Source organism: Salvelinus alpinus, chromosome 5 (genome assembly GCF_045679555.1).
Source record: "Salvelinus alpinus chromosome 5, SLU_Salpinus.1, whole genome shotgun sequence".
Classification (NCBI taxonomy): Eukaryota; Metazoa; Chordata; class Actinopteri; order Salmoniformes; family Salmonidae; genus Salvelinus; species Salvelinus alpinus.
Window position 1 is genome coordinate 41,233,852 of NC_092090.1, and position 14,511 is coordinate 41,248,362.

Consider the following 14,511-nt stretch of genomic DNA (forward strand, 5'->3'; position numbering starts at 1 on the left):
AACCCGTGTTGGTAATATCAATGTATCTGTTTATTTTTTTTAGCAGGAACAGGCATTTTGTGTCATTTTGACAGCATGGGATGTGTATTCCCATAACGCTGTACGTACAGTGATATAATAAAATCATGTCAATAAAATCATGTCAATCAACACTGCTAACACTAACGGCTACCACCTCAGGAAGTCACTATAGATTTGAGACACCTGAGGTTGTTATTTAAGTGGTTCAGTTCTCTGGACATTGGCCTTGGGGTCTGCATTTCTGTCAGGGAAATTGATGATCTGAAGAGGAGTGCCAGAGGCAGCTTACAACTACACTATTTAATCAACTAAAGACAGAAACAGATGTTCTCAATCACATCCCAGACATATGTTGCCATGGTTATTATTGTCTCTCTAAAGAGGCAGAGTTACATGTTCTTAGTCTTTACACACATAATATTATGTGGATAATCAGTCTAGTATACACCGTGACAAGTACCATTAAGACAATTCACGTACAAGATGTGCAGTAAACATGCAAGGATATGTCCCTTACCTGAGCAGATTAGTTTCATCAACATGTACTCCCTTCCACAGTCCTTCTTATAGTAACATTACAGCCGGTTAATGAGGCAGGTGCCGAACTTGAGCTCCTCTCTTCTGCACAGAAGGGCGATGTCCTCATCTGCAAGGGCAGGCAGAAGGGAGGGAGATTGTGAGGGGGGAGGGAGACAGAGAGAGAGAGACAGAGAGAGAGAGGGGGGGGGGGGAGTGATGTGAGTGACAGGCTCCCTGTTGTTTATAACGCCTGAGGCACATGCATGTGTGTGCGTGTGTATTTGTGTGTGGTGTGCAGCCAAGGGGCCACCCACACTGCCCTGTGTTCATTAGTTTTTCTGATACATGACCACAGGGTCTGAGTGATCCGATCAATACCAGGACCCCTCTACATGCGATATTAAAGGGATACTTCAGAATTTTGGCAATGAATCTATCTACTTCCCCAGAGTCCTATGAACTCGTGGATACAATTTTTATGTCTCTGCGTGCAGTTTGAAGGAAGTTACTAACTAGAGCTAGCGCAATTGCTAACTAGTGTGTAGTGCAATGATTGGAAGTCTATGGATTGCGCTAATGCTAATTAGCATTGGCCCCCAAAAAGACCTCTAACTTTCCTCATACTAGAGACAGAGGCATTAAAAATGGTATCCACGAGTTCATCTGACTCTGGGGAAGTAGAAAAATGGCCTCATTGCCAAAATCCCAAAGTATCCCGTTAAGGCGTTTAGAGACTGGATTTGTAACTTGGTGGAAATTATTAACACTGAAATCTGCTTCAGATTGGTTATCTTGAAATGTACATGTCATTTTCTTGTTTAGAATAAATCAATATGTAAATGAATCAAGCACTGTATTATACGTGTGTTATTACTTACAGTATTGGGCATGTGTTGTGTTTATTATTAAATGAGGTGAGTCATATATGAAGACTTTACTCTGTGCACACTGTATGAAGGATGACTGTACTGCCTGCCATCACAAAGCCCTGCCATTCATGTCCTGTTTAAAGCAGAGTATATAATGTCACGCTAACCAAAGGTGCATAGTGCTCTTACATAACGCTGCATCTTCCAGGCAGCAACTAAAATCTCTTAGATTCTAGTACACTCCGTTCACGGACCATGAGTCCTGTATTATACATTAGACACACCATACATTCATATACCAACACTCATGTATGATATAACCTGTGCATTCCTTGTATAAGAAGCCATGCTTAAATACTGTACTGAGCATTGGAACATCATGTAAAACACAGGGAAAACTCACAGGCTTTGGAGTAGTTCCTGACAACTTCAATGGCGTTTGAGGTGCCACAGACAAGGGGAGTGTGCAGTGCTAGAGCTGTCGAGGTACAGGGCAATAATGAAACAGAGAGAGAAGAAGCATTAATCTCATTTTGTAGTCCTGTCAACTTTGTTTTATGATGACTGAGGTGTTATTCCCTCTTGGCTGACTCTGACATCACATCATGCCTCTTTGGCATTTCTGCCCAGGCCCGATGAGGCTAATGCAGAGATTGGACAAGCCATGGCTTGGCTTGGTATTTCAGGTCCAGGAGAATGTGGGACAAAGACAGTAATGCATATTGGCTTTGGTCAACAAGCTGCCATGACCATTACAGTCTGAGGCAAAACTACATCAGAGCTGACTACAGATCAGATATTCAGACAGTCATGGCAGTTATCTCACAACATCAAAGCCCAACCTTTATGGTGATGTGACAGTATTATTGACAAGCTAAAATGTGAAGATCAAGATAAGACTTTAATATCCCCCACAGAAAAATCTATAGTTCTTTATTCATTCATTTTGCACTGTCAGCTCCGTCTTTTTTCTATTTATCAAAGGCAGAAATTAAGTTGATTGGTTGTGTAACCAACTCGGTATCAGACAGTTTCTGGATACCCAGATCAATATGTTGAAAAAGAACCCAAAAAGGATTATGGAAATGAGGACAATCAATGGAATTGTAATAACTTCTCATGAACATTATGTAACATAGTCAGTGGGTTGGCATCATCCTCTACAGCTACTAATAGAGCACTAGGAAAGATACTTACATTTTATATGAAACCAGATGGGCCTCTAAACTGGCTGTCCTACTGTACAGTAACATGGACATTTCAAATGCAGATAGTCCCTTTAAATTGGACAAGTATAGTTCCACGCAGAGCTGTTTCCATGTACTGTACCATATAGATTCTGGGGATGTTTGGAAGATAAATGCAATGCTCTCTAGCTAGATTCTACATACTCCTCAGGGGCAGGTGCATAGCACTTGGTGCCTGTATACACTATGCTCATCAATCTTGGGCGAGCCCTATGTGACAGCCCAATTTGGCCTATTTTGGGTCAGTCATCAATTCATGGCCTTCCTTGGACAAGAACCAAACTAATAACGTAATAATGAGAAAATATGAATGACTTCAATACATTTTTTGGAAACATTCTATGAAAGCCCAAGCATGGCGCATGGATGCCATGATCTCAATGGTGAAACATCTTTAAAGGTGTACCCACAACACAGAATAACTAAAAAAGCAACTGCTCAACCTGGAATAGTCTACGCAGATCACAGGTCTACAAACCAAAATTCAACAGTTTATCGGACAAGAGGAAAGAGTGATACAGTACGTACCCACCAACCGGTATAAAAATATCCCCATGTGATGCAGGTGTTTTCTTGTCCTTCGATTTCGGATAGCCTCCCTACCCAATGCCAGCAGAAATATTACTTGTTTAATTCGAAGAAAACATCGTGATTAAAAGGGTTACGATATCTTACGGTGCCACTAATATCTGGTGTGAAAACCCTCAGAACACCTTTCCCTGGTCCAAATTCAAACTCAAACACGCGTGCCGTCGACCGGAGACATTGTCCACCTGGGCAAAATAGCATGTATATCACTCATTAAACTTCCGGTAGATACTCGATAATACTAGAGTTTTTCTAAAATTCACAGTGTAACCATCGAGCATGTAAACAAAATGCCTTTAAAAGCCGTCAAATCAAACACTCTGCAGCAAGAAGCATCTTCTATGTCCCGCCATGGCTGCGAACGTAGTAGCTCGTTTGCAGCGCTCAGTTATCCAACATACAGTATTATAATGCCATGATATTTAATTTAGATGACAAGCGGGTAGCGGCAGTCATGTGCCAACACTGGCGTTTGTTTACAAATGACATAAGGGTAGTTGGATGGATACCATATTGCAGATTACCGGGCAAATACAATATGAATGTCCCAGGATGTAAGAGCACCAAAATTGTCTGTTTTAATGTTAAGTTTACAGTATTTTTATTAATTTTATTTCTTCCGTTTTCTCAAGCAGACAAAGGCTATTATGTTGTGAACTGTCTTCTGACATCCACACATTTCGACTGTTATCCACTTTATTCACTGTTTATTCATTTATTGCTACATAGGAGGATACTGAAAAAGAGAAGATTGGAGTCAATACCATTTCAGTTGAATCAATTAAGGAAATTCCAATTCAAGAATTTAAGAAATTTCATTGAATATAACGGACATATTTAGCTGAAATAATAACTTCAGAAAAGGCACCAGACCAACACTGAGTATACAAAACATCAAGAGCACCTGCTCTTTCCATGACATAGACTGACCAAGTGAACCCAGGTGAAAGCTATGATCCCTTATTGATGTCACTTATTAAATCCACTTCAATGAGTGTAGATGAAGGGGAGGAGACACGTTAAAGAAGGATTTTTAAACCTTGAGACAATTGAGACATGGGGTTGTGTATGTGTGCCATTCAGAGGGTGAATGGGCAAGACAAAAAATATTAGGAATGTGTTACATTTGTGAGTGGTACAGCGGTCTAAGGCACTACATCTCAGTGGCAGAGGCGTCACTACAGACCCTGGTTCGATTCCAGGCTGTATCACAACCGGCCGTGAGATCCATAGGGAGGCGCACAATTGGCCCAGTGTCGTCCGGATTAGGGTTTGGCTGGGGAAGGACGTCATTGTAAATAAGAATTTGTTCTTAACTGACTTGCCTAATTAAATAAAAAAATTATATAAAAAAAAACAATTCATAAAGTTGATGTGTGGTATTACAAATATTCCATGATAGGTGTGTTGGCCCCCCCTACTGGCGATATAATGCATTGCCAGAAAGGCTTGCTGATGATGTATATTATGATACGTTCTTCCCATTATGTGTGTCTGCTGAAGGAAATTGTAATTATGTGTACATCATAAGGACAATGTATCCATACCCATAAACTTGATAGCATTTGGATTTGTAAATTAATGCACTGTAAACCCAAAGGCATTTTTGACTCAAATATTTATAGTCAGCGGTACTCAGTCAATGAAAATGTGGCATTGACTCAAAAGTAAATGAGAAGTCACATATATATATTTTTTATTGATATGATAACAAATTAACTTTTTTTCCCCAGCATGCTCCAGGTAGATTCTTTAGAATTGTTTTGAATATCTCTGGTTTTGCATGTATATTAATTAGTCCAATAATTTAGTTAGATTTTTTTTGCACCTGTTACTGAAATTGTTGTTCCAGATTAGATAGCTTAGGTCTCCTCACACTGTTTCTGACCCTGGCAGTTATTATGAATGCAGGTTGCGGGTGAATAAAAATGTCAACTGTTGGATATAACTGTGGCTGGATTCCAATAGGAATTACACATCACTTTGCAAGCCAGCATAATATGACTTGCAAGCAGGGTTGCAAAATTCTAGTAAATTTCCCAGGTTTTCCCTGACACCCAAAAGTACTGGTTACATTTTGAATGCTTAGCAGGACAGGAAAATGGTTCAATTCATAATGAATGTGAAATGATTTATACTTTTACTTTTGATATTAAGTATATTTTAGGTAATCCATTTACTTTAGATACTTATATAAGTATATTTAAAACCAAATACTTTTAGACTTTTTCTTAAGTAGTATTTTACTGGGTGACTTTTAATTTTACTAGTTTTCTATTGCGTAATCTTTACTGTTACTCAAGTATGACAATTGGGTACTTTTCCACCACTGGGCAGAGGTAGTCTGATAGAGGAGAACATATCCGTTGTGTTACCATATAACGGGATCTGCCAGTCCAGTTAGGAGGGTTCGAGAACACAGAGAAGCCAGAGAATACAGATATGGTGCAAATACAGCCAGTTTCATTTAGAGTGCAGCCCGGTGATGATAGGTCTAGTGCAAAAAGTGATTTACCAAAATGTTCAATGATATTTACAAGAAGCTAAATACAATACAAACCAATCTACTGAACTCAAAAAGGCTAAATGCTTAATAGCCTTAAACAGGCCTGCCACTCACTCACCTGAGCAATGAGTATAACAAGCGTTCTAGCAGATAAGAGCGTTGGGTCAGTAACCAAAAGGGTTCGAATCTGGTTCGAATCCCCAAGCCAACTAGGTGAACTATCTGTCGAAATGCCCTTGAGCAAGGCACTTAACCCCATTTTCTCCTTTAAGTCACTCTGGATAAGAGCATCTGCTAAATGACTAAAATGTAAATAATGACTAGAGGATGGTATATAGCCTGAAAAGACACTCCCAAAACGGGCTAAACCATAAACACAGAAAGAGTTAGGTTTTTCAAAGACCGATCAAAATGGGCACAATAAAGAAGCCTAAAAAAACAGGTTTACAGTACATCCAACTTTTTATGCAAGTAAAGTACATGCCCAATAAAAAAAAATGTCATGACAGGCCGGTAAACTTTCCAAATGTAGACAAAACAAAATATGCTAGACAAGGTGGGATCTTTTTGTGTCTGTAAAATAAATTATGGAAGTAGAAACACCTTTATGCACATATATTGATATGATAACAATCATATCTAAGTAAACTAGGAGTCACACAATGATATGTCCACTACAACTCAGGAAAGCATGCAGTTTATTAGAGATGGGTGAAACTGGGGCTCCCATGTGGCACAGCAGTATTTTTATTTAGGCAAGTAAGTTAAGGACAAATTATTATTTACATTACAGCCTACCCTGGCAACACTTGGCCAATTGTGCACCACCCAATCACAGCCAGATGTGATGCAACCTGGATTTGAACCAGGTACTGTGGTGACACCTCGTTTCCTGAGATGCAGTGTCTTAGACCACTGCACCACCTTTTAGTATAAGGCAACTCCCTGTCGTGCACTGTTTTCCCACAGTTCTGTTAAAAAAACTAAGATAATACTTTTATTTCCCTTTTGACTGACATTCAAAAGTGTCACACAAGCATGAAGATGTGTGCTCAAGGGGGAGAGGAGAGGAAGTGGCGGTGTTCATGAAAGAACCAATGCTCAAGAGAGGGCGTTCCTGCACCCACATGCAGAAACGCCCCGAGTTGTGGGCTGCAGTTGCATTGGTTTATTACGCTATAGATGAAATCAATTATGAGGAACTTCACAGGGTGGTGAAAGTGCACCTGATAAGCTTGTGCACCTTTCCAATTCCTATCGAAGGTCTTATTCTGGTGACATGATGATCAATGCTTGGTTTTGACAAATAAAAATAATCTCGCTCTTATATCCATAATAATCTCATAATATAGGTGGCATACCCACTGCACTGTATCTGCGTGTTGTTGGCCAGAACGCACATGCCAAGACCAGAATGGGCGCATTCTCTATCTAAACCGCCCAAAAATGTAGGATAAAACCATGAGTTGAGTTCAAAATGCAATGGAAACTTTTTTTTTTTGGTACATGGAATTTAACCGCAAAAATTATTTGTATGTGTACTATGTCATCCCTCACAGCCTTGTGTCCACTACAAATCAATTTGATAGGAAACACTTCTCTGGTGGGAAAATGTGCATATTGTTTTTATGCCGATTTTAGAATATTCGCATGAAAATCTGTCAAAAATTGGATAGAGACCTAACATCTGACAAACAAACATTTACACATCCGACATGAATAATAATTACTGCAGTCACTGTTTTATCCAGAAAGGAATTACTTGCAATGTAACAACATTCATCCATAACGGAATAATTACCGGCGTCACTGACGTGATAGCCTATAGGCCAATGATGAAGTAGTCTAATGTTGCGCGCACCCTATAAAAAGCGCGCCAATACCGGAGATGGCAATCATCAAACACAGGTTGGAAATTAAATGTAACTTTTAGATTATACAGTAAATTGTTTCAATGTTCCAATAAATCGTTTTTTTTGTGTAGATGTAATGTCACTAGTAGCATAAACAATAATATGCGTGCTCTCTGTGAGCGTTACAAATTTGTTGAAGAGTTTCATGTTTGGGTGGTGGAGTCTAGGGCTAGGCCAGTGGTTACAAACGTTTTTCGGTTACTGTATCCTACCACCAACTGAATTTGCTCTACCCAGACTACCCATGAAGTGCCCCCCCATGTGCATTTAAGCCTATGGTCTCATGAGTCTTCTCAAGTACCCCCTGTGGGTAGGCCAATACCCCCAGGGGTAGTACCCCAGGTTGGGAACCACTAGTCTATTCTAGGACTTTGACGTGGCAATAGGCTACTGTAGCAACATCCTCAAACATCGCCGTTATAGGAACATATAATATTGTTTCGACTGCCCAAAACATCATATGATGAAACATGTATTTCTGTATTTTTAAAGTTATATGTCTTGAAAACCTGATTGCTGACATGCAAAACATTTTGGGACAATATCAAAAATGGGATAATGAAACAAATAACAAAATATAGTTTTTGGGTGGAGTTTTTCTTTAAAGTGATAGATAATCTATGCCTCTTTCCCTCACCTCCTGAGATGTGTTCAGCAGTGGAGGCTGCTGAGGGGAGGACAGCTCATAGTAATGTCTGGAACGGTGTTGATGGAATGGCCTCAAACACATAGAAACCATGTGTTTAATGTGTTTAATACCATTCAACCGATTCCACTACAGCCATTGCCATGAGACCGTCCTCCCCAATTAAGGTGCCACCAACCTCCTGTGGTGTTCAGGTAATGGTCTGACGTTTTTGTGTTGGATGTCACAGTGTCACAGCCTGGGCGAGCTTTAATTAACGCTGGCACATTCTGAGCAGAGAGATAGGATCAATGGTGGAGGTCAAGGTAATGATCTCGCATTTAGTTGGTGACTACTGTCACCTTGTTCAGTGTTTTGGCTGTGACAGACAGGCAGTAGCCTATACAGCGGGCTGTGATAAGGGAATTGTAAGGCGGTGACTGGGGGCTTGATGGGCATGCCGCTCAGTCATTGCTAGTCGTTTTTCATCTTCACAGCAGCACACACAGCTATAAATATTTCAGCCTGTAAAACTACTGCTGGCGCCCGGCAAAGTCTCTCTACTTAACACTGAAAGGATACCTTCACCAAAGCATGCTATTGTAAAGGCAAAAAATGTGCACTATGTTTACTTGGCATTTAAAAATGTCATCATGGATTATGCAATTTCGTTGTAGATTTGAAAAGTAAGGAGAACAGAGGTATACTGTAAGTGGAAGAAGGAGTGAGGGTATTTTTAAGAAAGGAATAGGCCTACTGTATTTTCAGATGCATCCCATAGGCCTATCTCTCTATGGTGACATAGAAATGTGATAATTGTGTAGTTAGTTGTTGATGTCAACTGGCCCGTCTGTGATTTTAAAGTGTATTTTCTGTCCTTTATTCCTAGTCGGCAGAAAAAGATGAGTGTATGACTCTTTGCTTCACGTCAACAATGAACGTTCACACCGATGGGGATATAGAACAAAACAGATACCCATATGGTGTGTTGCTGTACACTGTAGATGTGAGCAGGCCGACTTTATTTACTGAGGTGTCAGGCAGGGATATATACGTAAACAAAAGCTATTGCTTTAACATCAATTCACCAGGTCCCTTTAAATCAGACAAAGTGAAGGATTAGTCAGATTTCAGCGCCATAAACTCAGATGCCTGTGCTCTGACAGAGTCATATCAGGACATTGTTATTCCCTTAGCCAGAACAGCGGAATAATTTATAAGCATACAGTCTTCATATTTATTAATCCCACTATGAAGGCTATGTTCTACAAGGGTCCGTACCATGGGACCTTTCCACAACTGCAGTTTACATAATACAGAAAGATTTGGATTTAGCTTTTGGACTCAGACACACTCTTTCTTTCCTCCCCAGAGACTCAGAGCTGGGCCATATGGTCAGAGGAGTATGGCTAGCGATGACATGCCCTGCCCTCCCTGGAGCTGGACTGCTGCTGCTGTGGACAGACGCCATATGGAGTGACACGTGAGAGAGACAGGTAGGACACAGACCGCTCAGGGCACACACAGGCCATCTGATCTGTAATCTCTGTTCAGTCACCACATCACATAGTTAACTTTGTATGGATTAAGTATGTGAAAATTATACGAAGTACAGGAGGGATTTTACTGTGTGTGAGAGAGAGAATAAATATGATTTTTGAGGCAGAGGATTTATTTCTTACTAGTAATATGGGAGATTTGGTACATTTGGATGACAAAGTGTGTGTGTCTTAGCACTGTATGTGTACACTATTTGAGAGTCTGTGTGAGTAAGGAGAAGGTGAAAGACTAGAAAACAGGAGGCCATCTGATTGCACTCTGGGAAGGCATTGAGGTGGAAGATACATTCCGGTTGGCGAGAGGGGGGAAAGTTTATGTTACACTCCTTCCCATGTAGGACTGCCATCCAATATGGAAAAGCTCTATTGTCATTTGGAAGACGGCAGGTAGCCTAGTGATTAAAGCGTTGGACTAGTAACCGGAAGGTTGCAAGATTGAATCCCAGAGCTGACAAGGTAAAAATCTGTCGTTCTGCTCCTGAACAAGGCAGTTAACCCACTGTTCCTAGGCCGTCATTGAAATAAGAATTTGTTCTTAACTGACTTGCCTAGTTAAATAAAGGTAATAAAAAAAAATAATGAATAGCATTGTCTAAGTAACATTGTTGTGTTGTGGATGAAAGATGAGCATGACATTTACATTTACATTACATTTAAGTCATTTAGCAGACGCTCTTATCCAGAGCGACTTACAAGTTGGTGCATTCACCTTATGATGTCCAGTGGAACAACCACTTTACAATAGTGCATCTAACTCTAAGGGGGGGGGGGGTTAGAAGGATTACTTTATCCTATCCTAGGTATTCCTTAAAGAGGTGGGGTTTCAGGTGTCTCCGGAAGGAGACATGACATGTTTCGGGTGAGAGGATGTGGGATAAGGAGGGAGATGAAATCTGAAACAAAGAGAGGATGTAACAAGGGAACAAAATTCCTTCACTTGCATGACCTTCACTTGTCATTTTGCTTCAGTCCACCTCCTCCTCCTTGGAGAGATGAAATCAAATCAATTCTAATCAGGAGCCATTTGCAAGCATGTAACGTTATGTAAGGAAGGGCTAGCCCTTAAATAAATCGAGACAGATGACATATGCATGCACATGGGATGGCTTCAGCATGTACAGTGCATTCGGAAAGTATTCAGACCCCTTGATTTTTTGCACATTTTGTTACGCTACAGCCTTATTCTAAAATAATACAATACCCCATAATGACAAAGTGAAAACAGGTTTTTACAAATGTATTTACATAAGTATTCAGACCCTTTGTTATGAGACTTGAAATTGAGCTCAGGTGCATCCTTTTTCCATTGATCATCCTTGAGATGTTTCTACAACTTGATTGGAGTCCACCTGTGGTAAATTCAATTGGTTGGACATTATTTGGAAAGGCACACACCTGTCTATATGAAGTCCCACAGTTGACAGTGCATGTCAGAGCAAAAACCAAGCCATGAGGTCGAAGGAATTGTCCGTAGAGCTCTAAGACAGGATTGTGTTGAAGCACAGATCTGGGGAAGGATACTCCAAAAATTCTGCAGCATTGAAGGTCCCCAAGAACACAGTGGCCTCCATCATTCTTAAATGAAAGAAGTTTGGAACCACCAAGACTCTTCCTAGAGCTGGCCGCGCGGCCAAACTGAGCAATTGGGGGAGAAGGGCCTGATGGTTACTCAGACAGAGCTCCAGAGTTCCTCAAGGGAGATGGGAGAAACTTCCAGAAGGACAACCATCTCTACAGCATTCCACCAATCAGGCCTTTATGGTAGAGTGGCCAGACGGAAGCCACTCCTCAGTAAAAAGCACATGACAGCCCGCTTGAAGTTTGCCAAAAGGCACCTAAAGGAATCTCAGACCATGAGAAACAAGATTCTCTGGTCTGATGAAACCAAGATTGAACTCTTTGGCCTGAATGCAAAGTGTCACATCTGGAGGAAACCTGGCACCATCCCTACGGTAATGTATGGTGGTGGCAGCAACATGCTGTGGGGATGTTATTCAGCGACTAGTCAGGATTGAGGGAAAGATGAACTGAGTAAAGTACAGAGAGATCCTTGATGAAAACCTTCTCCAGAGCACTCAGGACCTCAGACTGGGGTGAAGGTTCACCTTCCAATAGGAAGGTGAACCTTTCCAAACCTTTCCAAACCCTAAAAACACAGCCAAAACAATGAATAGTGGCTTCGGGACAAGTCTTTGAATGTCCTTGAGTGGCCCAGCCAGAGTCCGGACTTGAACCCGATCAAACATCTCTGGAGAGACCTGAAAATAGCTGTGCAGTGACGCTCCCCATCCAACCTGACAGAGCTTGAGAGGATCTGCAGAGAACAATGGGAAGAACTCCCCAAATACAGCTGTGCCAAGCTTGTAGCGTCATACCCAAGAAGACTTGAGGCTATAATTGCTGTCAAAGGTGCTTCAACAAAGTGTTGAGTAAAGGGTCTGAATACTTATGTAAATGTTATATTTCAGTTTATTTTATACATTTGCTAAATTGTAAAAAAAAAAAAAAAAGGTTTTGCTTCATCATTAAGGGGTATTTTGTGTGATGACAGAAACAAACAATTTAATCAATTTTAGAAAAAGGCTGTAATGTAACAAAATGTGGAAAATGTCAAGGGGTCTGAATACTTTCCGAATGCACTGTATGTATGCGCAGTCATTTCAGATCCCATCCAATCCAGCTTCATTATGTTACACCCAGCAGGAAATGTAACATGCTGCACATGGACTGAAGATCTGCATTGATTATCTATCTTATTGAGCTAATTTGTTCAGCAAGCATGGTGCATGGTATTAATATTTGATCTCATGTCATGTATATGTTTACCATGCATTTATGCTCACATTTGAATGAACCCACAAATTCGAGTTGCCTAAAAACAGAGGGAGAACCATTGTATCTTTGTCAGAGTATCTCTACCAACCTCAATCCCAGTAGGTAATGAAATTTGAAAATTGACCGTGGGTCAATGCGCTCTACAAATGTATTGATATTATTAAATTGGGGCACCACTGGAGCACATGAGTATTGTGGAACTAGTTGCAACTAGCTGGATAAATAAAGGACAAGATTACAGTATGTATGAATGGGCTGTGGTCTCGGGGTCTAGGTAGTCCATTGCCCCCTGGTGGTGTTTATTGGGTAATGGGACTTCTCCATTACTCCCCCTAGTTCCTCATCTCAGCCATTAGAACTCCTTTAGTCCACTGAGGCTGAAACAACCATGTATGGCAGTACTAGGGCTTCTTCCCTCAGGTGATTGTCTCCACATCTCCAGATCAGATGCTGGTGTCATCTCAGTTCACACGGTGTCTGTTTGATCTGTCAATCCAAAGGGCTGGGGTGCGGGTCGGGCGGATGGGCGTTGCCCCCGGGGTGTTGCTGACGTGACAACAAATTTAGAGGCGCTGATGTTGTCGCGGCCTGATAGTTAATAATTGATACCCCTGTCTCATTAATCCGACAGGAACCACAGCAGTGTCAGTGTGTTTATGTTGCACACGCTCCTAAGTGAGGAATTTGTCTTGCAGGGGTAATTAGAAGAGGGATAATTTAAGCCATCCAGCTGTCTATTTAAAACAATGCAGACATGTACAAATGGGACTGCCATATTGGATATTTCCTCAGCCATGTTTATCTATGTAGTTGTAGTGACAATGAGAAGAAGACCTGGGTTCCTTTATCCTCATTCCTCCGTAGCACAAAATACCCCCAAAACAACATAACTATTTAAACCATGAATTACATTTACATTAAGCATTGAATTGTGTTTTTATCTCAGTGTCAGTGTGTGTGTGTGTGTGTGTGTGTGTGTGTGTGTGTGTGTGTGTGTGTGTGTGTGTGTGTGTGTGTGTGTGTGTGTGTGTGTGTGTGTGTGTGTGTGTGTGTGTGTGTGTGTGTGTGTGTGTGTGCGCACGCTTGCGTGTGTGTGTATTGGTGCCCCTCATTCCCAGCTGTTGTGTTGTATTTATCTTTGTGTCTGCTAGGCAGCAAACACAGAAAGGTTGTCTGAGACATAGGAAACAGGTGGAGCGGTTAGATAGTCTGTGGGTATGAATGGGCAGGGTGGTCAGGAATAGGAGACGTACCCTAACTAACTCTGTATAATTGCATTCCGTAGCAGTATGGACTGGACAGGAAAAGGTATATCCCCTGAGAGATTTTATCACATTCTCCTGGCTTTTGTTATTATTGACTGTTTGGAGGCAGTGGCTCATCATTGTTCTCTGATTTAGGCATGACATAGTTCCAGCATGTCTTGGAATTAGTTTGTTTAAAATTTGAGTTGTGTATGTTTTTATGTTGGACGGCAAACACTGAAATGATGGCAAATCAACAAGTGGTCAGGCTAAAAAGCAACATTGTTCCTCCACTGACAATAGAGAGAGTAAATCTATTCTCTGTGAAAGCATTGCCGTTGATCTAAAATGTTACCTCCTGCACTGCAACATTTTACTGTCCTCTAGTGTTCACTTGGGCAAACTACACCTGTCTGCCAGTTATTCAGTTCAGCACTCTGTTGAAACATATTTATTTTTTATTTTACCTTTATTTAACTAAGCGAGTCAGTTAAGAACAAATTCTTATTTTCAATGATGGCCTATCCCAGCCAAACCCAGATGACACTGGGCCAATAGTGAGCCGCCCTATGGCACTCCCAATCA

At 41.0% G+C, this 14,511-nt stretch overlaps 1 protein-coding gene across 4 annotated transcripts in view; it reads right to left on the reverse strand.

Annotated features, from left to right (window-relative positions):
* Positions 1 to 3,726, reverse strand: part of LOC139576193 (protein BEAN1-like) — a 53,675-nt gene extending 49,949 nt beyond the window's left edge. For 2 of the 4 annotated variants that reach the window (XM_071401954.1, XM_071401956.1), the window contains exons 1-3: positions 3,185 to 3,726; positions 1,813 to 1,881; positions 539 to 667 (exon numbers count right to left, since the gene is read on the reverse strand). Coding sequence is in view for 2 of the 4 variants with exons in the window: in XM_071401957.1 (XP_071258058.1) it covers positions 539 to 563 (25 nt within the window). In the remaining 2 variants the exon portion in view is untranslated. Of the gene's footprint in view, positions 1 to 538; positions 668 to 1,812; positions 1,888 to 3,184 lie in introns of all 4 variants that reach the window. The other 2 variants (XM_071401957.1, XM_071401958.1) reach the window with 2 other exon arrangements.
* Positions 3,727 to 14,511: the final 10,785 nt, after the last annotated feature.